A 27,586-nucleotide genomic window follows, 5' to 3' on the forward strand; every position below is an offset into this window, starting at 1 on the left:
CATTTCAAAGCAATCAATTAAAATCAAGGGATAGTCAAATTTTGATAATATCAAACATTAAAGCCAATAAAACATTTTGCTGAAAATATTGTCATAAGCAGGTCTAAACAGATGATACGAATAATATGTTACCATGCTTAACTGACGTGGGCCATAAAAACAATCCTACATATGACACCAGCATAATAAAACTCAACAAATAAATTAAATGTTCGTTGTAACAGTATTATTGAGATAGCTAGAAAATGTCAAACCATTAACGTGTTATTAAAAATTAATTCTCCACAAATATCATCATTATTGTTCTCGTTTTAATTGTTATAATTATATAATTCTGATTTTCGTTCATATTCTGTTTTTTACAGACACATTAGTCAGCATGGCTTGGAAATGATTATTTAATTACAATATTTCTACTGATGATTGTATTAATGCTGTGTGCAACGAGGGAATTTAACAACATTAACATACTATCTTAAGATATCAGTATACAATTGGATTGGGATATCTTTCAAGCAGTCTGTTGCACAATCGGTCTTGGTTTATTGTTACATTCGAAACCTGACCTTTTCCATGTCAGCTTGTTTAAACCTGTATGATGAAACTGAATTGAAAAGTCTTAAGATACTGCTTTGGTCTGGTTATACCTTACAGAATATATGACCTCTTTGAGGGTTACATAAATATGCCTAAATATAAATATTATACCAATACTGTCCAAAATATCATTACATTAGATTTTCCCAAAGTATTTTTTAAATATGCCAATCTTTCTCCAGGAATGCAAATAAAGTCTTAAATAAAATCAACAATTTCTATCTGGTTTTTTTTTTTCCGAAATGTAATTATATATGTGTGTTTTGTCTAAGCTGATAAAATGTCTAATGAATGTCATGTGATTAGTTAATGATATATCATATTACTTGAGAATTATATGTCAAATATAACATTATAACTTGACATTGTATCAACATATCATACACACTGTAAAATATATGATTGACATTTTATAACTGATAAAATATTCATCTTAAAGTAACACTATAGGCAAATATTAGATTATGCAATTCACTGCAAGACCATATATTACATTACAAGCTATTTGTGACATTTTTCTTTGTTGCAATCAGTTAAGTAATGAAATGGGTGATGCCTTTTAAAACTTACAGGAACTAATATAGCAAAATAATATAGCAAAAGAATTTTGAGCAGAAAATCGTCTTGGTCAAATAATGTCAAATCTTCAAACTAGATGTAACAATATCCTTGTTAAAGTTCAATTAACATGACTGTGAAAAGTGACTAAAAATATTTAAAATTAGGTGACATGTCAAAAGGTCAAAAAGTGACATATCACAAGCTAATCTTTGACCTTATTACCATGTCAAAACATCAATATTCATAAGATATGAACATATCATTCTATAATGTAATGAAAATACCTAGTGTATATATTAAGTATAAATATGACTTGTTTTGAAAACTGAACAATTGTTTTATAGTAAAATGAGACAGAAAAACAAAACAATTTTGACACATTATTTTGAACTGGTTGGATGTATAATTTTAATGACATTTGACAAGGAATATTATTGACAGGATATCCTCTATTGTCAATTAGGTCTAGCAATTTTGAGAGTTAATGAGAATGATTAAAGATAGAATTTCTGCCTACACCTCCATCTCTTTATATTCTCTATCACTGTGTCGGATCTCTATATTTTACTATTCATCTTTATCATAATATCCATAATAACATTATATTCTAACCTGTCTGTACTTAGAATAATTCCATGTCCATAGAACATTTTAGAACGTCTGCAGATATTTAAATATAATTTTCTTTAAAGTCAAAAAGAACATGTTACTATTTTTGAATAGATTTCAAATCATTAGAACATGCATTATATTAATCATAAGCTTCACAGGCCAGCAGCAATATGTACATATTTTCAACTTTAAGCTCATATTAGGCTTCATGAACTGACTAGCTTCTATATTATTAAGTAATATCTAACTCACATCAGACTGATAAAATAATAAATTGCACCATAACAATATTTAAATGTAATTCATGTTTTAATGACAGTATGCACTCACATTACAAGATAAGTCATTACAAGGTTTCATTACGATCACAAGGTGATAATAACACTAAGACAAACCAGGAAATGTTGGCCATACTCTTATTCAAAGACTTGTTTATGGGATAGGTCAGCTGACTGGTCAGGAGAGATGAATCTAGACCACTGATTCTCCAATCTGATCTCAACTGGTGGCTTTAGATTAATTTAGGTAGGTATGTCAAATATAATCACAGGTTAAGAAGAGTATAATATTATAATCTTGTCTGAACATGATAACAGAAAGTAGATGTATCAATATAAGTATTATTTAAAGTGTAAATGATCTAGTATAATATAAGTAAATAAATGTCTATTTTATAAATATTTAACTTTGTTTATCCTAGTTACAACTTGTTACAATTTTACTATCATTTTTATACTATTACACTTCTTATTTAATCATAATTTAAAAACTTAAAGAATGCAATATGGGTTTTTCAATGCTACGATTTATAATTACTTCACTTTTAAAAGACAATGCTTGAAAGATACATATTGACTTGGTATTGATTCAAGAGGCTTTTAAAATTGTTGCTTACTGAGCTATTTTATTATCAGGTGGCTCAACTCAAGTCAACATCTGCAAAAAATTTGTAAAGCCAAGATGTGCTTTTCTAAGCTTTTTCTTGAACTGTTTTATAGTTCATCTCAGGATGCTGACACATGTTTCAGATATCAAAGGGTCATCGGGACACCTTGTTATGGAAATGGAGATTAACTTTTCAGTAAAAAAAATCAAGTGTATAGTCAAAGAAAGCAAACTAATTGAACAAAAGAAATAAGTCAACATCAACAAATTACACTATGAAGACAATTAACTAAAATTTGTACTTTAACCTTTGCTTGAGTGTACCATATTAACTATGAAGCGGTCGCTAAACTTTAATGCCACTTTAAAATAAATTTGCACTGTAAATTGTGAATTTCTATATATGCATTAGTTTAGGGATTACAAACAAGTTTTCTAAACTTTTATATATACCTGGGACACTAATTGAAACCCTGTTCACCATCCCTTTAACATAAAACAAATTTTTAAATGTTTATAATGCTTACATGAGTTGTTGTGTGTAATTACATATATATATTACAATAACATGAACTGTGCAATATTGAACATATACCCAACATATGATAAATATGATAATAACTGGGAAATCAAATCACATTCAGCATATTGTATAACTACTTGAATTGTAATAATGTGAAATGCTATCTTTATCAAATATAATAAATCATAGTGACAGTGAATAAAGATCACATTGAATTCAACTAGGAAGTGTACACATCTAACCTCAATGTTCGAATCAATATAATAACAACTAGAAGCAAATCAATAACACCGAAAAAAAAAAAATCCTATCAAATAACAAATATCTAATGTTAATCCAAAAATAACTCACTAGCAATTCTAGTTAATAGAGAAACAGTGAACATTTCCCTGGAGGCATCCTATAACAAATTAAAATAAATCAAGCTGAAATGATAGAAAATAATTAAGTAAAAAAAATAATGAAATGTTATAAACCTTAATAAAGAAGATTCTAGAGATCCACACAAATCATCTTCTTCTTCCACCTCTTCCACGCAGGACATTGTTTGAGTATGTATGATGCCATCAGTATGTACAATACTGTCACTCTGTACCATTCCATCAGATTTCAGACTGGTTTCCGTTTGAACTTTTGTTGACAATAAGAGGTCAACTTGTGTTGTGTATTCCTGCATTCCAAAACTCTATGTCTATTAGCTGTGAGTTAGACACCCAACTCTTATTTATATAAATATCTGTATATCTATATAATATGTGGTGTTAATGAAAATGGAGATCTACAGCTGACAGCATTCTCACTACTATATCACTGATTGGCTAGTAGCTTGTTGGCTCGTGTAACAGCTTGATAATAACCTAGTTCATATTCCACACTTTATCCCGCTCATCATCAACAATCAACTTTAGTCTTTGAATCACTTGCTATATTGTGTAGTTTACCACTAACTGCTATCATGGTGAATGGAGAGACTATAGCCTACAGGTATCAAGTCAACTAACCCACCTAACGTTTAACAACCAATCATACTGACCTGCCTGACCTTATTACTTAAACCAGGTGACGTCACAATCAACGCAAATCTACTGTATCTGACCCAGGTTCATAACTCATCCACATTCACAAAACAATAACAATATGTTTATCTCTGAGCTTCAATAACAGAAAATTATTTCATCAAATACTAATCCACATGATACTCATATACATCATCAACTGATGTTAGATGTAATTGTGTAAACATGCAGAAAATTCTCGATTGAGAAATGATGTTTCAAATTCCATTATCATCAATTACGAAACAAAAGAACAACCCACATAATACCATTTACTTCCAATCAATTTCCTGAATTCATTGACTTAGATATACTGTTAAAGATACAGCCTTTATACACACAACATATTGGCCAATAGAGGGCAGTAAAATAAAACCTAATCAGAAGTGGCTACAGACAAATATAATGATAGTGGCAGAAGCGAGAGTGTTTAACCCATATATACACTAGCAATTGTTAATCTGGTAACTAATAAAAATCAATACAAGTTCAGAATGAGAGGAGAGCCTAAAAGAGTATGCTAAACTTGATTAAATAAAACAGTGTTGTTCTTGTAAATATCAACTTTAATACCATATTAGTTTTAACATTTAATATTTTAATATTATTCAAATATATTCGGAGTATTCTTTATCACTATGCAAAATACAGTTTTGCATTATTTACAACATAGGTCATTAAAGCTATATCCCTTTTGATGTTTGATGGTTAATAAATTTCTGCACTTTTAAACTTGCTCATTGCACACAGATTGAGAGAGCAAAAAATTTATAATTGATGTATTTCTGTAAAAAAATTTTATTTGAAAAATCAATTCAATGTTTACATCAGATACAACATGGCTGCAGGTGTCCAGACAGCATGCCGGCTGTTATTTATTTATGCTCTTTTAAAAGGGTGCAAAAAAGGTTTTCTAGACTAGCATTTTTGTAGGGACTCTTACAGCTTTTATTTGTGCCAATCCAATTTCCAATCTAAATTGATGCCCCTAATTATGTCAAGATACAAGCATGCTATGCAAATTAAGCACGCACAAGCCCCCAACCCGAAATCAAAAGCTAAAATTACGTAAGGCACTGGATTTATTAACTGAGTATCTCTTTTAGAGATTCAAGACACCTCATACATAGAATTTTTTATTTTAATTCCTTAAAGCAACTTATAAAAACCTTTCGGTTAAAACCGATTTCGCGCCATTTCCACTGCTCCAAAATGGTCAACTTAGCTGCCTTGCTTACATTCAAAGGATTAAACTACGTGATTAAATAAACCCAGTTCTTTAAAAACATTTGTATTATTTAATCTCTTCAATACATGCTCTTACAATCTTTCCGACTATTATATAGAATCAGTATTCAATTATCCTTTCTGATTACTAGCTAGCTTACTGTCTTGTGAAATTATCAATATGCTACTGTAAGCATCATTAATCAAAATGGCAAAGGTTGACTAGATATATTATATGGAGGGAGGAGGAAAATGTCCGTGATTTGATAATAACTATACATATATAAATAATATATCAAGACGGGTCGTATATATACACTGTACTTATTGATTTATTAATTATAACTCCAGTTTATCACTATACATTGTCAAGCAAGCAAATATATAGCGAATATTTCAGCCTCTCAGATCAATAAATTTCATTATTCTTCTGTTTTGTTTTATATTATTAACTATTGTTAATAGAGTAAATGATAGTTCTTAGACTCATACAAATTTCTTATCCAGTTTGAAGGCTTCCTATGGATATTCAATGATATAATTGCGTTATAACATAATCAGAAGGATTTTTTTTTTAAATTAATGCTTCATAAACAATTTTCCTATGACTTCAGTCTAGTACTCAATATGTCATCCCAAAAATGCAGAGAAACTTAAGAGGAGATACACCAGAAAACATTTTGGTCCATTTTTAGCATATTTAAAATTTGGTTTATAACAAAAAAGGTTTAATGGTAAGCATCATGGTCAAACTGCAAAGACATAAACCTTCCCTTACTTTAAATTAAGCAAAGTTAACAAATTGACAAAGGAGCTGAGCTAGGTTGTAAATATTTAAGTATAGACATTTGTAAGTATATTGTTGAGATCAACTAACATTATATAATAAAATAAGTCTATATATCAGTAACATGACAAATTAGGCCACCACCTCCCAACTTACAAAACAGTACAAGTCTTTTTACATCAAATTTGAAAGGTTAACAGTACTTTATTTCTAATGTTTTTTCTTTATGTGAAAACGTCTAGAAGTTTATAATGATACAATAACAACATAAAGTGTGAAATTGCAAGTCTATTCAAAGTGTGGATATATGGTTTTCAACTGGTTATATTCATGTTTAATCGTGTTGATAAAGATAGATTGTTGTCGCTTTGACAAACTTCACGCTATGAATGCAATGTGAACTACCATTGAGTTCAGTCTTTTGTTAGTTAACCAATGATGACATAACACTTGAAACACAAGATGCACAACATTTCTACATGTATAAACTTTACTTTTACCCTTTTTTACTCCATATTTTTTAAAACGTTACTCATATTTCTTACACTGTCAGCAATTTAAGATAGCCAATTAAACATGTAGGAATGTTTTTTCCTAACATTATTGTGTCCATGGCCAAATATGTTAAAATCTTGATATAGCAACAATAACAAGAATAAATTTCAAATACATATATGGTATAAGAAGCATACAAAGGCACTTGATTTTAATTTTTTTTCATAATAACCCCCACCTTTCCAATGGAATTAAAAGAATTAACTGATTCAAATCTCGCCGGATAAAAATCAAAATAGACACATACAAGTGTCTGTAATTACATAAGAAAAACTGCGCCAGACTTTAAAAATTTTTATTCCTGATTCTGATATATAAAATATCATCATAAATTAATCTAGAAAAATCTAAAAAAATCTTAGAGTTAATAATTAGTTTTACATTTCTTCTAGTGAATGAAAATCAGGCTTGAATGACACTATTATTGCAGCCTAGCCTTAGGTGGGGAATTGTGTAAGATCTATTTTACTCCCACATAATCTACACATCATTACAAACAATTTCACGAACAAGTATACCATTAATTAACACATGATATTCATAATAGTACAATCAATTAGAAAACAATGTATGATACTATCTCAAAAATCAGTTTTCACTAAACTATTTACAGGACATTTTGTGCCTTTTTTACTTGTTTTGTTTATGAAACTTTGAACTTTTAATTTCACACCTTTTTAGTTTTAACTTAGCGTCTACTAATAAACAGACTGAAGGAATGAACTATTCTGCATCCGAGTCAGTAAAAAAAAAAGTGCCAAGGATGGTGCAGGTGTTTAAGGACAGGGCAGTAACCTCTGCCAATTCTAGGAAAAGCCCTCTAAACATACTACATGCGAACAGCTCAATCCATGATAAAGAAATATTTCTACTTGATTGACAACTGTTATCATTAATATTATAAAGATAGACATGTTTTTAAACTCAATGCTGCAAACATTTACTTGTTGTGGCCTAGCATATTGCCATAATCTGGAGAATTCTTTAGTTTAAATCAAGGCAAGGACAAAAAGACAGCAAGAATGTAAACACACACAAAAATCAATAATAGAGAGGAGTTAGTTTCTCAATATCTATTAACATTAACTTGGTCTATTTCTGTCTTTATAGAAACTGAGATCTCTGTAACTAGTAATCCTACTTATCATCTCTTTACCTCCAATATCAACCTATATATAATCTTTCTTTCTTAATTATTTATCTTATTAATTATCTTGTTTCAAGATAAGATTACATTAATTAAAAAAAACTTTGAAAAAAATTTCAAATTGATATGACAATTGACTAAAATAAAATATGATAATCATTGTTAAAATAATAATTGATTTTAATGAATTCAGTCAATGAGATGCACATTTAACAGATAACCTTTCAACCAAATCAAACTCAAACAAAGCGCAAGTTACATTCTTGGCCCTGCAACATGGATAATTAACAGCAAGAATTTAGAGTTACTGCCCTTTAATCATTCTGCATGGTTTTTGTAGTCTGCTACACTGAAAATGGACTCCAGGTTAAACAGTACTTTGTAATAATGTACTACAAGGTTACTTACCCTGGATGAACAGGTGGCATTGGTTTTTGCATCTGAGGATGCATTCCTGGTGGTGGACCTTTCCCCAGATCGCTTGGTCGGTTCTTCTGATGCCTTAACAATAACAATCGACCAAGTTCCTCACACCAAGATGTCAATGAGCCTGTAATGAGAAAAAAATCATTCATTCAATTATCATTTACAGACAGAAAAAATCTAATTTCACTAGGTTTTGAAACCAGATCACATTTTTGGAAAATATTAACTCAAATTCAAATCAACTGCTAATGATCCAAAAAGATTCAAATAACATGGCTTAATTTAGTCAAACAAATACAGAATTCTAAAAATTTACGTTCCTATTGATTAAGAATATTTAAGCACTGTAATTTATACTTTTTACTTGACAGCATAGTGTTCAAAACCCATTAGGGCATTGTACAAGGTTTGTTTTCAAACTAGAATGGATTGAACACTGTAGCTAAGAATTAACTTTTCAATATTTTTGTACAAAATAAATCCATGTAGCTCTAATTTAATTTAAATCTTCAAATTTGAACAAAATATTTCTATATAGATAGTTCCTATATCAAAATGTACTTGTAACATGTAAAAGTGCAAGTTATATGCTATAAAAGAAAGTCTATTTTTTTCTGAACATTTTAATGTCTTAAAGTGTAGTTGGTGTATTGTGTCATGTTTAAAAGTTTTGTGATTAGGTTAGTTGTGAACAGAGGTTAGAAAAACTAAGTAACTATTTATTTTCACCCTATATCTATATGTACTGATGTGTGAGAAGTATTTGTATAATCAGTGGTCTACAACAATCCCAAACAAAGTAAAACCTACAAGCCAATTTACGGCCAATTTTATCACTTTAGCACACATGGTTCCCATATTATTTGCAGCAATGGAACAGTTGAAGGCTGGTAAAAGCTAAATATAGATTGTGATAACTGATATCAACCTCAACTATGTAATTGACTAAGCGCCCTATCTTGTACACCACTTGCCCACAGGCCATATTTTCCTTTGCCAAAATAAGATTTAAACATTTGCCGTTCTAACCTATAATCAATAATTAACTGTTAAAAGTTTCGATCACTAGGATAACCTACTTGTCCTAGTAATAGAACCGAAAATGGCCTCTTAGCCACTTGCCATAATAATTTGACTTGATGTCTTAGAATCTGTGTTAATACTACGGTCAGCTAAGCAAATATAATCAATAGACAATTTAACTGGTAGCGATAACAGTCGCTTTCCATCACTTAAATTATCACTTTTATTTCTCCACTGATCAATCTTATAGTTTAGTTGTTATACCAGAGACTACATCAAACACACAACAAATATCCTTATTAACTTTAACCACAAATATTTTATTCAATACCTTTAAAAGTCACAACTATACATCTAATATTTTCTAATGTCACTAATATTTTGAAAGAAAAAAGCTTTTGTTAATAAAGTCACCTACCATCTGGAAAGAGAAGGCAAAGCAGTACAAACAACTCACACCTGCCTTCCAAAAAATATAATGACTACTTTCAATTCAAGATTTTTGTTTGATAAATTTCTTTCAATAATTTGAAATTAAATTTAAATACATGTATTTCACAAGAAAAGCAAAATCATACAAAAATTTATCTACTCGGCAACAAAGCTAACAAATATGAATTGATCGACACAGTAAACATTTCACAAGTTCTGCCCAGTGACTTGCAAAATTATGAAAATTTTGCGGAGGATTTGCAAAGGATCATTTCTTGCAAATTTGATTTGCACAATTCGTCAAATCTTTACAGAAGATTCCAAATGCTTTTGTCTGACATGACTTGCAAAATTTGTCTAATTTAAAGAGATGTTTCTAAACACTTTTTGTCTAACATAACCTGAAAACTTTGTCAAACTTATATGACATGACTTGCAATAAAAGTCAAAATCCAGCAAAGTATTCTAACATGTCTGTCTGACATAAATAGCAAAACTCGTCAAATCAACAATAATAATATTCAGCCTTGATTAAAATCAATAAGAAGAGTAGAGTTTTCAATAATTACTGTGATAATTTGTTATATAGTAGAAACTGTAGCCAAGTATCGACTTGTCATCTATTATATATAGGATGATTATTTCTCACTTTTATATAATACTAGTCAATAATCAGATACTATAATCATCTTTCATATTTATACTCTTATCTTGCCTTCTTATCTCTCACACACTGTACGCTTTATCAGAAAATCTTCATAAAAAAAACTTATATAAAAACCTAATTAATTTCTATATACTATTAATAAATCAGCTTTATTTTATACTTTAATTGACTTCATGCTTGAAGATTTTCAACAACTAAAGTACCGAAGAATGTTTATCAAGACCTACTTCATTCATAGTGTGATAATATAAAGCTATTAATCACTTATCATATCAATCAATTTTAATTGATAAGTATATTAACAAGTAAAAGCCTTATGTGAAAAGGATTAGGATGAAAAAGCATGAATAAAGTAGCATGTCTATACAAATAATTTATTCAAAGTAATATAAATATATACCGTGAACTATCTAAGTATGAAATAGCTACCTTAATATTTCACAAAGCTTTAGGCCATTTCACCACAGTTGCTAACATATTTACACAATAAGTAACTTGTTCACAATTTACTTGAGGCTTTTATTCGGTTTATTTGGCGACACTAAAAAACTCTGCTTGGTTGACTAAAGACGCTATCATATACACTAAATTGAAAAGAGAACAATTTCCACATGAGTGAGCATGTTGAAGACGCCCCTTTAGAAAATTTTGGCAACAATCTTTATCAACAGAGTAATATAAACTAGTAGTTGTTCATATCCTTTATTCTGCATAAATATCAAGAATTTTTATCTATATTCAAATTGAATTTTCTCTATTATATTCTATAAATCCTTCTATTATTATACTGTACTTAATAAATCAGAAAAATAAATGTGGATTCTAAATACTTTTAAGTTCTAAGCTCTAATCAGCTATTCTATTAGCATTATTTTATAATCATTTTATTTCTGAAGTACCTCAGAACACCAATCAATGATGAAAATTTAATTAAAATTTATTCTATCAAATCAATAAATCAATATTTAAACAAATAAACGAACATCGATTATCGTTATATAACTGATATGATCATTTAATTCTCATCTAATTTGTTAAGTGACAAAAGTTATGTACTCAAGACATATAACGTGACAATCCTATGAATTGCCTATAAATAGAGCCAGTTAGTACTCAACAAAACTAAGAGTCACGCACATTGAAGTTAAAAGTAACAAAGACGGAGTAATGTTATAACAATTTTAACAAGAACTATGTCACAACACAGGTGTGCTCAGTAGACTAATCTCGAAATATTTACTATTATATTTCAAATCATATATTAATAATTCACCTCTATTCATAGCTATGATAAATTAAAACACTGATTTAATAATAATGCTTATATCAGATATTACATATCATTACAAATATCATTTCATGGTCATTTGAAATTTCTTATCTCAAGTTCTATTTATATCAAACATATCTATCTATGATTATTTTGTGGAAATACAAGGACACAAACTTTTCACAAGTTTATTTCTCGATTGGATTCGGCAGAACAATGAAATTTAATGCTAGTCTTATTAGCTTTGTAAAAATAGTTTATTCTTTAATAACAGTGGTTGAGAGTGGATACAAACCATACAGAGCCCTAAATTTTATGCCCTATTCTCACCCCTAATTCCCTAGTTAATGACTAGGGAATCTGAAAGTCTGGTTTGACACAGTTCAAACCATTCAGAGAACACCAAATGCAATCTATTGAATATTGATATAAAAATGGACAAGTGACAATGTCCAAGGTTCTATGTTTCAATTGTAAAATGAAGTTGAAAAAGTCTGTTTCCACCATTTGTTGTAAATGGAGAGTGCTAATCCTTAACCATAACTTGTCTATTACCAAAGATACCCAGTAACCTCTTTATACAAACTTGTCCGAGTTCCGCCCGATTTCTAACATCTCCACCTTGTTAGCCAACATATCATGTTTAAACACCCAGAGACACATACTATCTATTTGTCCACTGTTCATTTTAAACACTTTGTATCAGATACTACATTTTGTCTTTACCATCTCTATTTATCCATGTAATCATTTTCTCTATATTTCAACCCAAATTCACTTCATGACAATAAATCTCCAACAGGGTGGGGCACCTTTGGTTTAAAATACATATAATTTTCAAATAACCTTATTTCATGCTTAATAACAAAATTTCTATGAATAGCTATCTTATCAGATGATGCTGTACTTTGATGTTCAATTCTATAATTGTACATCATTATTCTATGTAGCATAATTATATACAAACTTTTATTTTCTTTGTTGAATTCAAAGCAGAAATCAAATTCAAAGCAGAAAGTTTTCAATCCTTTGACAACATAAAACCGCAAGTTAATGTTCACAATACTGTTATGTGTAGAAAGGAATATAAAGAGTTAAAGTGATTATTGATCTACGATTTGTATCCTGTATTATTTACAACATGAAATCCTATCTAGAACTGATGACATCATGTATTCATTATTAATACACTTGCCCTCTAAATACACCACCTAATCAATTTGATGACTAGCCAGCCACATTATTATTGAATTTTCTTTGTGTATTTGACAGAGCAACAAATTCATTGAGTAATGATCTGTTAATGCTACACAGCGTGCCTGGATTTAATCACTTAATAATTCATACACTTCAACAGTCCAAGTAGTGAGAAGTTGTGTTTATAGGGTATAAGATTAGAATACAGAAATCACTATCGACCATAATACTATAATCAAATATTCAATATGTATCATAGTGATATCACTCTTTCCTATCATTGAAAAATTAGTAAAAGGAAACCACAGGGCTGTGATTAAGTTAATAATCATTCAATCTTTTCTATTTGTCTGTCTTTAGCTTTACTAGAGGCCAATAACTACTTCTTCCTACCGGCATTTACCACTAATAATGATTTAATAGCGAGAAGAACATGAGTATTCAATTACTACAATGGATACATATAAATACAGAATGTGATCCAATGATTTTGAGAGGACAATAATGTTAAATATAGTCTGTAGTCAATTAACAAAATACCAGCAACATATAACACCAGGCCAAAGTTTGTTACAAAACATGGAGAAATGTTTGTGAGAGGGTATCAAATTATGGAAATCAGGCTTGAATTAGTGAGTTCACAAGCTACAGGCAGCATACTGTTATCTCTTCAGGGTCAAATCTAAATAAATAACCCCTAAATGACCCTACAACTGGACAGACTCAAGGTCAAAGGTTAGAGAGTCATGTGAGAGTACAGCAAGAGGGCTTTAAAGCAGTCAGTCACAAATTCAGGGTAATTACTGGTTAAAACTGACATCAATGGGGTTCATTTTCCTTTTCATTCTTTTCCACAAACCATTTTATTTCAACCCTATTAATAAGAGAATTTTCATTCATTCTAGGTATATTGCAATTCATACATCACAAAACTTAACCTTCTGGCCATTCCAATATGCTTGAAACTGTTCTATAGGGGTCTAAGGACGTAGAATGAAGTCACTTGAAAATTGAAGGTTATGCAAATTTACAACTACATCAATTAAAGTTTACAATTATTGCAAATAATCCTTTTTCTATTAAACCTCAATTCAGGAACAAATTAATGTTGGTTACTTAAAATTTCCTTCCTTATAGGAGAGCTAATTAAAATAATATCCTGTATGACTTCTGCTTTCCTTCGAAACTTTATTACAGAAATATATCTTCCTTCTAGATTGGTCTGATGACATATGGGAATTAGAAAATATTATGTGAGGAAGCTTTCTGATTATCACTTAATAACATATATCTATGTTATATTCATAGATGAATGAAACTTGTGAATGACAAGAAATATATATAAAACAGTTCTACATACATGGATCAATATATTTCTTGAAATAGAATACTTCTAATTGTCTTTACTGTAATGTTTCTTAACATTTTAAATTCTGAAGCATTTTACAGCGAAAGAGGGAATCACTATTTCACAAGAGGGCAGAAATACATTTCATAACATTGTCTAGTTCATTGACAAGTGGTGGATAGTTACAGAGTTTGATACAAGTGTGCCTTTTGTGTCAAAATTCTCCTGCATAAAATAAACAAGTGAACAATTAATTAATCAAATGTTACGCGATAACACAGACTGGTTCATAATTAACTTTAAAATGTGTACAGAAAAACTTAAAAGGTATATTGCTATAGTGCTGGCGCAATATATTGAAGAATCAATGTATCGAGATACAACATGCCTTGATATGTGTATCATATATTAAGGTTGTGTATCGATACTTAACGATACCCTGCATTTCTTAAAATTTTGGGATGTTTCAAAGATGAACCCGAGAAGATAAAATGTCCTTACCCCATATCCTGATACATATCGTATCGTGACCTTTGTATGTGATGAATATTGTATCGTGACATGATTAGCGATACCCAGCACTAGCTTCTAGCAACCAAACATCAAATTTACAGACTTGTTGTAGATGGTCTGTCGAACGTAAGACATTTTTGACCATTTCATGCACTGTATAAAATTTATGTCATGATATTTATGTACTAATCAGGAAACCCAGTTCTTTCAACAGGAAAGATTAAGCTGAGACACAATCTGTCTAAAATGTTTAAAAAGCAAATTCAGTGGCTTGCTTTGGTTATTAATTTGTGATCTTGTAAAACAGAAAAAAAGATCTCAAAATTCGTAATTGACCAACATCCAAACTGACATCTCACTTATGATCAAGAGTAATATTTCACTCAGTTCATACAAAAAGCAAGATTAATATCTGAGAATAAATGTCTAGTCCATAATAAAAACAATATTTGATTATGGGATACCTTACTATATTTAACCTTTGATTAAAACCTCGAAGAAATCAATGAGTGATTCTGATAGACTCAAGACTATTATTAACCATGTACTATTGCCTTTTCTAAATACCACCTACTGTGCTAATCAACTTTACCAGACATTTCGCAATTTGATTCATCACTTGATTACAAGTATTATGAAAATCTTGAAAACATGCCATACATATTCTCAACATGGATATAATTAACCGCTAATTTTAAACTGATCAATCAAAGTCTTCTTAAGCTATTTTAGACAACAACAAATTATTACTTACACAAAAATAATGGGCAATATAATCCTTGTCTAAAAACATATGATTAAAATTACTATCAAACTACGACTGGGCAGACACCATTTCAAATAGAAATGCTGTGGTCAGTTGAGTCCATTTTGTTTATTTCATCTTACTAATAAGATATGTGTCAGCTTGACAAAAGAAACTGGAGAGGTCAAATTTCTCAAGCCCATTTCAATTACATAATCACCTAGTGGCAAGTGACTGCTTCAGTCTCTACTAGTTCACAGCCAGACCACAATAGTCATGCATGGTTGATTTTACTGGACATTAGGAAATATCCCATACACAACACACTGACCTTTCACCTATCTTAACAGGTGAACTACCAACTCTTTTAAATACTATAGAATACAGAATATAGGTTTCTGTTTGTATTCACAGATTTCTGACTCAAATAAATAGTGTACACAACCCATTAGATTTTTCTCACTGGAATTTAATGAAATCTACTTGACAGAAATAGGAGCAAGAACATGCCTTTTCTATTGGCAGTTCAATCTAATGCATTGACATCGCAAATGAAAATTATACCTTCTTACTCCAGTTTCAATTTGATTCGAACGACTCGAGAAATTTTAGATTTACTTGCAACTGATCTTCTTATTAAGTCTCAACTCTGACTGTATCTGGAAATCCAGTCCGTTCTTAACCCATGATCCACTTAAAATATACACATCAAATTTTATCAGGTTCCTGTTCATGGGTGGCACCAATGTAGTTTACTTAATTGTCAGGTAGCTATTATTGCTATCAAGGCATTTCTGGATGGAATCAAAGAGAATTAAATGCCAAATGCATCCTGATATTAAGTGTTAAGAAGTACCATGCCCACCCTCAATCAATATGATAACGTAGATAATTAAGAGATATATATATATATATATATATACAACAAATCTAACCTATTTGTAGAGAGAGTTGACACCAACACCTTCTCAAATAACCTCATATCAGTTCATACAAAAAAACATACTTTACCTTTGTTAGAAATATAAATCGGGTCATTTATTGAGAGAGTACAAGCGTCAAGTCAAGCTATTAGAAAGGAGATATCATGTCTATGACAAATATATACTTTAAACTTTGACAATATACCTTTGAGCTGAATTTCATATGGTAGGACACACTTGATAGACTAATAGAATAAAGAGTAATTTAATAGTAGAATTAATCTTCGCCTTAATCTTTAATATTTAATAAGACAGTGAATGTAGAGTCTTATAAAAATCTTGTAAAGACAACTACTATAACTATTAAAACTGATTATTAAATTCACAAATAAAAACATCAATATATACTGTTTATACCAATATTTTAGGCAATATGAAGACAATTTGTAAACACTTCAACTAGTAAGCTTTGTTTTTAACTACAAAACAAAATAAATTGTGAAATGCTTGCAGACAAGGCAATCTTGCAAATTTGTTATTCAAGTCTGCCTTCATTCCTTACTGTCCCCATATTTGATTTTTAATTGATATTGTTTTTTGATATCAACAAAAGAGCAAAAGAACAATTTTGTTGCTTCATTTTGATCAAAACAGATTTGTTTATGATTATTGAAATTTGTAGATTGATAACCATGTAGGCTTACCCTTTAATGACTATTTTAATCATTTTCACCTGATCTTGAAATATTTGTCCTCCATCAAACTGTAATATTCATTACAGCGGTGCACCCAAATCAAACACTACAATGCACTACTGTGCAACAATTCTCACATATAAATCATAACAAGTTGCAACATAACCTACTTTCATGGTTAACTTCCATAAATTATTCAGGAAACTTGTTCATACCTCAATCATTTGATAAACTATAGCAGTCATTGACATTTAATGTCTACAATACATAATCAGATTTTTAATAATATGAACTAATTAAAACTACATCTTTTACTTATTAATTAGTTAACTATTTCCATAAAACAGAAAGACAAATAGAAGAGTAACCTACATTTTATCTTTACTTCTATAAATTATTCATGTAACTTTCATGGCTCAATCATTTGATTTTAACTACTAGTTTACATGCTTATACCACTTAAACTCCTTTTCTTCACTTGTAATTGATAATCAAATATTCACAGCTAGCAGACGACACATTTCATTCTTAATGGAGTTATTTCCCTTCCAATTACATAGACTGTAACATCAACCAGATTATGTTCTTAGCAGACACCAAATCACTGAGTACATAAGACTTAAGGAATAAAAATGTTAGTTACATTAAACTGTAAATGAGAATAAAATAATTAATATTCAACATCCAAATTTCGTGTCTTAATAACTTCACCAGATTGGTTTACATTTAAAATCTGTGATATGAAAACAAATCCTCCTACATTATACGATGAATCAGACAATCTAGGATGGAGGGCATGAAGGGGAGAAAAGTGGTTCAGGCAAGAAAACAATTGAAAAACAAACTGGAAATTAGTATTGTCTGTGATCAGTGACAAGTAAAGAATCTTACTTGTATTTGCTGAGCTCACATTTATCCTATTGTAACTTATGGTAGCCAGTGGCTAATAATAATGGTCTTTATTGCCCATTCAATTGGTCACTCATTGTACACTGGTCTTCTATTCAATTAGACAGGTAGCTGTCAATCTGAACAATACACTCACACCACAACTATTGGTGTCTTTTTTCACCTCTGGGTCTCTCTAGTTTATAAATCTTACAAAATTGAGTTCAATAGGTATGTTTCTAAATCACAACAAAGGCAAATTATCAAAACTAACGCATCATAAAACTAAAATGCATTTATAAGCTAACACAATGCTTCATTCTATTAATTGATTAGAATATTTCAGTGGCAATAAAAAAATCAATATTTCTCAATAATGTCTTAACAAAAAAGACAAATTTACAGGTATAATACAATTAAATTGTTAACAAGTTGTATTAAATGATAGCTAAAAGTTGCAAGTGAAATATTTGACTATGATCTGTATAATCAACAAGATAGTGTGTTAAGTTGTCATGACAATAAGTTGTTATTAAATCAATATCAATCTATGTTGACATAATTAATAATTGATTAGATACACCAACTAGTCACAGTACCAATCAAATATCTTTTAATCTCTTCTGCTGCTTTAAATTAAAGAGATGAGGCCAACCACTGTTTTCCTTCCAGGGCAATAACAGTGATCTTTGACCTCTCAAATATACACAATATCATACTATGTGTTGTTACCAATACACTATTAAAAATGTCAGTTGTAAAGTTGCAAGAGTAACTGTTTTCAAAGATGGAATAAAACTGACAATTAGACAACACCATGCACCAGTCGTGTCAACTTATAATTGCCAAGATTTCATTCACTAACAACCATTGATTCATGACAACAAACTGAACGAGATAGTGTTGTCATTAGAGTTTGGAGGGAAAATCAAAGTTGTATTTCAGACATATCGATGTATATCAAATCTACATATACAACTGTCATTGTTGATTAATTTTGTCAAGATGCAGAAAACAAAATGTACGTCAAATAAACATTGAAAACATTTGAAACACGCGTGTTGAAAAGTTATTGTCTGAGTTGACTACTTAGCGTGAATTATCTGTGTAGCAGTCAGATCAACACCAAGAGGCGGCCGATATTCGATATCTAAATAGTATTAATAAGTCGCTTACCGTTTAAACTCCATAAGTAAAGAAATCCATCAATTGAACTTTGTTGACAAATGAAAAAACTTTCAAATTAAAACTTTTTGCAACTTGTAAAAGTGAAATTTAACGAAGAACAAGCATGAGTTGTGTTGAACCGATGAAGAACAATCACACCGGAACAGTCTCGATAAGAGATTTCACACAATAGGGCCATCAACTCATGAATATTAATAGGCGGCCCTAACTCGGTATTATTCACACAACTATACACTGACTGTACGGTACTTTAAATCTACCGCCATACACAGCTCAAACAACCCTTCACATCAATGATTGAGACGGGAGAAGGCTACAACTCTAAAATAATTAAATAACAATCCAGTTTCGACCTAATTGCTGATGTTTGCTACTAATATAAAAAGACGGACGATTTGTGATTTGTCGCCACACAACAAAGAAAGCTGAACAGAGCATCGAGTCACAGTGTTGAAAATAGTCGAACAGATGTTTTGTGCCAAACAGTTCCGAACTCAGACAAACAATGAAAAGAGACGTCTCATTTTAACAAAGATTTAAACATAGTTGAAAATTTGTAATTTTTAAAATTAAATAATAAATTTATTTCTAAATTCTAAATTTTATTTTCTATATTTAATCCCCCATAAATTAAAAACCTCGGAAAACTGTTTTCTGATTAGGCCTAAATGAATCCAGCTTTTGCGGAAGGAAGATAACCCTGACAGCCTCCACGTCTATGAATGTTTGTGTTGGAGGACGTGGTAGATGAGCTGTCCATTCAGTAGCTCAGGTGCTGGCACAAAATATGCTCGAATTTGAAGTTGAAGAAATTGATTGGAATTGTGAGTACGCTCAGTGGTGTCCCTTTTGTATAGAAGACACTAAGCGCCCTCCTATCAAAGATCCAACCCGAAATAAAATTAGACTCCTCTTTACATAATTTTTCTAAAAAAAACCATCAGTATCGCAAAATTTTATTCTCACTAAAATGGTTATCTTATGTTTTATTCTCTGTTAGTGTTCGAATGTCTGGAAACTTTAAATAGCAATTCCCAAGACAGTTTAAGCATACGAGTATGGACAGTGGCAGAGACGTTTGGTCAGGGCAAGGACTATCTGATCCTCGGAACATTAATTGTCGTCATCCTTGTAAAAAATTTATTTTTCTATCTTTATGGGTCAAAAAGATCAAACATTCCTTTCTTCTAGAAATAGCACCATCAAAAACAGCTTATACTAATTCTAGATTACAAAGACGAGATCTATAACCTATTCAAATCGGATTATTGGCGTTTTTGCTTCTCTAGGATTCAGACGAACCCAAAAGACTTTGCCCCAGACGCTCATTGGAAAAATGGGTCTCATTCAGGGGAAGGGGTGTACACATTACATTGATCATAAAGATGCAACAATCTTCAAAACTGAGTGCAGGATTCGAAATTATTCAGCATATCATGGAGAGAATCTCGGAATCTGATAGCTACCATGTCAAAGAATCTGATGAATCTGGATATGTAGACCTCGTGCGCACATAATTGAACAATCAGAATTGCTGCGAGTTGCACACTTCCAAAGAATGGATTGCAACTGCTGGCAGTCGGTTAATTTGTCGATGTGAGCTTTAAGCTGATGAGTTCCAACCGACCTTATTAACAGATTTATAAATATGCCATTTCTGAAACTACAGACGTCGGACTGGAAATAGGCTTGGCACAATTAGAAGCTATTGATGTTCCTAATGCAATTTCAAGGCTACAAAGACCTCTTTTGCACCAATTTAAGCCTAATTAACGGTAACATAGTTATGTTACGGGAAGTAGACTTAATCTTATCAACATGCAATAGCATATTAAATCATAGCCATGTTCGTTTGAAAATCAAATGTCCTCGATTTTTTCCAAACATTTAAAATTGTGGTCTCTGTCACGTTCACAATCCATTATCAACTTGTTATGTTTGATTCAACGACTTTATGCCTAAGCGAACATTCTGCAAATTTGCATGTCCCTTGCTAATCAACCTCGCGAAAATTTGTTACATAGGCCTACTTCAATCATTATAAACTAAATGTGTTAAGGGCGTTAACGCAGCGATCTCTAAAGAAAGAGCACTCGCATTATCATTCTAGGAATCGAAGGTCGAATATGACTTATCTAAGAAAATCCTTGAGGTCGTTATTGAAAGTTTCGTTGGTTCTGATCGCAAAACTTAATTTTTTTTCTCTGTTAGATCTCAAAAGTAACATTCTTCGACACATTATAAATAGTTGTTTTAGGAATAACTTATATATATATTATAAAATACTCCGTAGCTTCTGTAGGTGTATATATAGGCCTATATATGTATAGAAAGCACAAATTCAAATTGTGTTCGAAACAGTTTTGTTTTAGATTGCTTACATTAACTTTGAATGCAAGAAGGATTGGCCTTCTTTGGTTACTGTGGACGTACTTTTAAGCCTGAAACGAATACCCTCAAAGAATTCCAGGGCTAACGACTAACTACTCCAACTCCTGTCTGTCTCTAACTACTCCAACTCCTGTCTGTCTTTGAGACGATTTTGCATTGTGCACTTCTTCTTTCTGCATCTGAATGGACTTTTAAAGAAAGACAACGCCATGCATAGTTTATAAAATGAACTTTTTACGCTGGGTGATGCATTTACCATTTCCATCTCTTGACGTGCACTATCTAGAGCACATGGCGCCTCGGCTTATTATCATATCAGAGCAAAGTGGTGTTTTTTTCAGCTCAAGGAATTTCAAGCCACGTTACATGGCACTAAGAATGACCACTGTGTCACACATTAACTGGCAAGTCTCAGCATTTTGCTTTAGCCAACTTCGTGCAATTAAACATTTATTTGTAATCATGACCTTTTATTCTATCAAAAATAAATTATTTCAATCACATAATATGATTATTGAGAAAGGGGGTGGTGAGAGATTCAATTATAAGAGAGTATATAAATAAGTAAAAGGTATATAAAACCGTAACTCTATAATATTGAATATAAAAAGGGTTAAACGAACATAGATTGACATAGATATAAGTAAAGGTATTGTCAATAAATTGTGTTAAGATTCGACTTCACATCTTGAGTCAACAAAGTAGTTTTGTGTGAGGCTATCGGGGTGTGTCATGTATAAACTCTATTGGTAGATATTTTGTTGAATAAGATTTACATTAAACTAGTAATGAAATACATTCCTCAATAAATAATATTTACCGGTGCGCTTATGACTTTTTATTACCGGCCTATACAAATTGAAAGAGATATGTTTTAAATAATTGAAAAAGACCTCAAGTGAGTTGATCAAATAAGTCTGTCTATAATTTCCACAATAATGTTATTGTGAATCGAAAACGCTTCGATTTGTGGTTGATTCCTTTCCGCCTCTATAAAACTATTGATTTCTATCTGATGTGTCGCACGTTCGTCTTTGACGGTGGTAATTAATAGTGACGAGATTCTTGCGATTTTATTATGTTGAGGCATGGCTGCTATTTTCTAAGTCAATAACAGGTTACAATACAATTGCGCGTTAAATACTGTTACTGGAAATAAATCGGTTAAATAATACGTAAACATCCTACTTCACTCTTTTAAAGTTTTTATATTCTTAAAGCATAATCGATAACTGAGAAGGAGAATTAATTGATAGGCAATTAATGACTATTTTTATCCCTTCAATTGTTCATCAAACAATATACCTGGAATATCTAGCTAGGTGATTATAGGTATGGCAATCAGCACTGCAGTTAAGAATACCATTTGTCATATTAAATATCTACCCTACCTAGAGAGGAAAGTGTTTAGTTCATTGACTCAGGAGTATATAATCTTAGCAAGACGTTAAACACAACAACACCGTTAGAATGGATACGGCTGACATACGGCACGTGTACTTTACAAGCTCAACGAGACAAACAATGAAAGCTAGTTACAAACTCACTCTTCACCCCGAATAGATCAGCTATCTGTCGGGTATTCACGCAGAAAGTTTAACCATACTATTAGCTATCCTGTTAGTTTTACACCGCCTTTCTGGCATTCTCATCATCTTTCTTTCTTAACTACTCTATTACCCAGTCATTTATCGCTGTTTATTTTTAAGTGGATACTCCTGAGGGGCTGGACAAACGTGATGCAGGATGTTCAGAACAAAGACCACCAAGGAACTTCACCCAACTTGAAAAGCGTATTAATCAGAGAAATAATATCCATCACTGCAAATACAGCTCAAATTATGTTGAATTAAGCCAAATTAATGTCATAAAAAAGATCCAACACTTTTTAGCCACCACTTCTGACACCATAGAATTGTAACAGTTACACATAGAACCACAACAGTTACACAAAGAACTGACAGTAACAGGTAATGTACAGTTAGAACTATGCTGACACATAAGAGTAAAAGATCTAACAAGATGTATCAATGATCATATGACACCATGTGTCACCACTGCATGGAGACCATGCCATATACAAGGTTCCCTTACATGAATCGCTGATTTCACAAGACCATGCGTCATTATATGAATACATGCATCTTAAATTACATAAGGTCTCAATACAAGTATCTTCAATTATATGAGATCTCAATAATTGTATCTTTAATTATATGAGATCTCAATAACTGTATCTTTATTTAAATGAATACACGAATCTTAAGTTATATGGGATCTCAATAAATGTATCTTAAATAATATGAGAATATTTATCATTGAATGAGGTCTCACTGCATGTAACAATATGAACTATCTATTATGAGGTATCGCAATCTGGCATGCATGCAGCATACATAATTATATGCAGTTTCACTACATGTATCCTCATCATCATCTGAGGATACTATTTCTGGTTCAATCATACATGTCATGAGTCAAATGATTCAGTGTATCATAATGGAAATAAAGATATACGATTCATCATTCACCTAATCATGAGTCATGCGAGTCATTTTTGCAAGTTGACAAGTCATTATTTTAGTTCAATCATATGGCACATGACCATGTATTGTATCTATTTTTTTTAATAATTTTAATATTCAATCCTTTACGTATATGCATGGTTTTCAGAATTAACAATTTGAGTTTGTTTGCTCAGTAACATTGATTTGCCTGCTAATTAGCCAGTAGTTATGTTTAAATATATCAACATATAATAAGATGATATATTCCACGGTATGCTAGGTATTATTTGTGTAAGATTAAGAGTAATGTAGTACTATATGTATCTATCAATATATCGGTGATTATTTAGTTACCTATTATCATTAGTAGTCTACTTTCGTCTTTCTTTTTCCTTCATATTTACTAACAACTTGAAATGTGAGCATTAAATCACCCTCTTTTCTTTACACTTAAACTCGTTCTCTGTTAAATATTTTGGCGTGCTGATGTTTTTTTTCTACTTTTTAACCTGCGTCTCTCTCTTCTGTGCACTAAATACATGTTAAAGACTTTATGTGGTAATGTGCAGTGAATGATGAAATATCTTGTTGCTAGAAACATTATGTGTTCTTTTTCTTAATGGGTTAAATATGTGTTATCATCATGTTATCAATCACTTAAGTTTGTATTATATATTCAAACATTCTATCTGTATTAAATATAATTTTATTAAAATGGTCAGATTTGACAGGATATCTTTTTTTTTTAAATTTTCTATAACTTACAATCAGTAGATAGGAAATGAAAAAATTTGTTAATCTTCATTTGACAGAATTGCCAATTAAGTGCCATGTCCATTGCAAAAGTCTTCAGTACCTGGAACCTCTCGTTAATTATTCCTGGAGGTGATGAATCATTACACTCATTTATATTAAACTATTTTCTGAAAATAATTCTGATTTGGTACCGTTTGACCTTATAATTGGCACTAGGTACCAAAACCAAAATAAAGTATGTCACATTCAGACAGAATTCTAGATAAACAAAGAAATAATCTGGATTACAGCCAAAAATATAGATGATCAAGTGTTTAGACATTTTATTTTACAAGTAAAGTACATCATTGTAGCTGGTATTTAAAATATGGCTTACATTCCACATTTTATATTTATACTCACTACCATCTTTTCTATAAATCTTACTCAAATTGAAATAATGCTATCAAGAGAGTCTAGCTTATTGAAGAATGAAAAAAACTTGCAGTAATAGCTCACTGACAGAAATAATAAAGCCTACAGCAGTGTAATGATTTTTAAAAAGTCGTGTATTTACAGGAATTTGACTGGTAGACGTGAGCAGTATGTATATCTGTTGCTAGGGAATTGTAATAGAATACACAGATGACATAATACACCATTCCAAGAGTTCAGAGTGCCAGGCTTACCGATTCTACTAGTATTAAAGAAAGATAAATGTATTTGTTGTGGATTCCTTTACATCCTGTCAGTAATAGATCATTGTTGAATTCTATGTCTTTAGTTTAGATTTTAATAGAATAATTTGTTAGTATGCTAGAAATAAAATTATTTTTTCTACAAATGCTTCTTGATATCATGGATTCATTTATAATGGATTTGTTAAGAAGCGCATCTAAAATTGGGATCTTTATGTTGAAAATGATAAAATCATCCATAATTTGATCACAGGCACAATTCTATACTGCTTCTAGTGCAGCATTTGTTTTTTGGGAGTAAAGTCCCTATTTTTGATAAATTGTTAAGAATATATTCAATCAAGCAATATCATTTTCAAAACTCAAGATTCAGACTTGAAAAATGAATGAAATAACTCTCCTTAAATATGTTTAGCAGAAGTTGAAAATATTAGAGGTCTCTAAGTGCCCACCTGCAGTTCAGTGTAACTAGGTCTCAAGATAAGTTTCAACTGTGAGATTTGCTGTGTCAGACGGAAATATCATATTAAATACATACAGGGTTTGACAATGTAATATAATATCAGTTTTTATCAATCAAAGTTTTAATGTTATATTATTTACCCATCCTTGAAAAATACAGATACAGGTCTACCTTGCCTGGCACAATAACATACACCTATATTGTTAATAAAGTCTGAAAACAATGGGTACTTTGATTTTAATAAAATTTCTTCAATGTCTGAACATGAAACCATGAAAATCCTAATAGCCGGAAATTTTGCAATGTACACTCTTATTGCTTTTACTGTTACGCTAACCGGTACATGTCTCACTATTACTATACTACTTCTTACTAGAAGTGTAGTGCAGGTACAGAAAAGTGGGATTTTTAAACAATCAACATACATTATTTTGCTTTGATTGACTGAAAACACTTACTACTATAAGTGGAACAATCCTTTACGTTTCTGTTCAGTAGTAATAGGTCATAATCTATCTATATCATTATTATGATTATATCAATCAATATCTGTATAGTGATGGCTTAATAAAAGGTCAAAGTTTAATAATCTTATTCCTTTCCAATATCAATCAATTTTTAAATAAACCTCCGGCTTATATCAGACAATTTAACTTCTGTTGAGAGATCTTTATATTTTTTGTCTTCTAGTTGATAGTAAAAATAGGATCTCATTTGAGCCACTTCAGAATAAAAGTTATATAGATCAAGATAATGCTAACTATTTGGTTTGATGCATGCTTTATAACTAGATTAGTTTGGCAAATACAAGGTAGGATAAGAAAATTCCACTTTGTTCTTAATATTTCATCAGCTAAATATCAGGATAAAGAGCCAAAAATACCTGATTGTAAATACACCTTTAGATAAACTATAAATACAAACTAGATTTATTTCCAAGAACATAATTAACCATGTATTTTATTTATTATAAAATAAAACATATTACAATATATTATACTACAATTTTAAAACTGAGTTCCTTTTAAAGTTTTAATTGATCATTAGTTCCATTTTGTGCTTACGAAGAGGCAAGTTGTCATGCAGTGTGTAATGAAGGAAATTTTGTCAGGGCATTAACCTTCTTGTTTTCAATTTCCAACTCCAGAGAGGCCTTAGTTTTATAATGTAACATCTTATTAACTGATACATCCAACTGTGATTTTTGGTTCATGGATATTGGATTTGCTGATGTAATGCAACACATTAAGTAATTGCTTGTTGTTAAAATCTCTAAAGATCTGACTTGCGTTACGGATGAAATGCTTTTTTGAGAAATCAGGAATATTTGTGTAAATGTGAATACATGTACCGGTATATTACTTTAGATAAGTAAGAAAGCATCAATTTGTCAGATACATATAATAATTTTATATAAAACTGATTAGAAATTTGAATATAGATATATACAGAAAGTTCTGTTAGTGAAAACATTAGCCATGTTTATTTAGCTCTTTAACCACTTTGAATTTACAAGTAGATATACTTC

The 27,586-nt window shown here is 30.8% G+C and overlaps 1 protein-coding gene across 1 annotated transcript in view; it reads right to left on the minus strand.

The window, feature by feature from the left end:
• Positions 1 to 8,353: 8,353 nt before the first annotated feature.
• LOTGIDRAFT_106371 (hypothetical protein) overlaps positions 8,354 to 27,586 on the minus strand; it is a gene marked incomplete at both ends in the record, with an annotated part of 48,089 nt that continues 28,856 nt past the window's right edge. Inside the window, one exon of the mRNA XM_009061834.1 lies at positions 8,354 to 8,499. Coding sequence (XP_009060082.1) covers positions 8,354 to 8,499 — 146 coding nt within the window. The remainder of the gene's footprint in view (positions 8,500 to 27,586) is intronic.

The sequence above is a fragment of the Lottia gigantea genome (genome assembly GCF_000327385.1).
Source record: "Lottia gigantea unplaced genomic scaffold LOTGIsca_5, whole genome shotgun sequence".
Taxonomy (NCBI): Eukaryota; Metazoa; Mollusca; class Gastropoda; family Lottiidae; genus Lottia; species Lottia gigantea.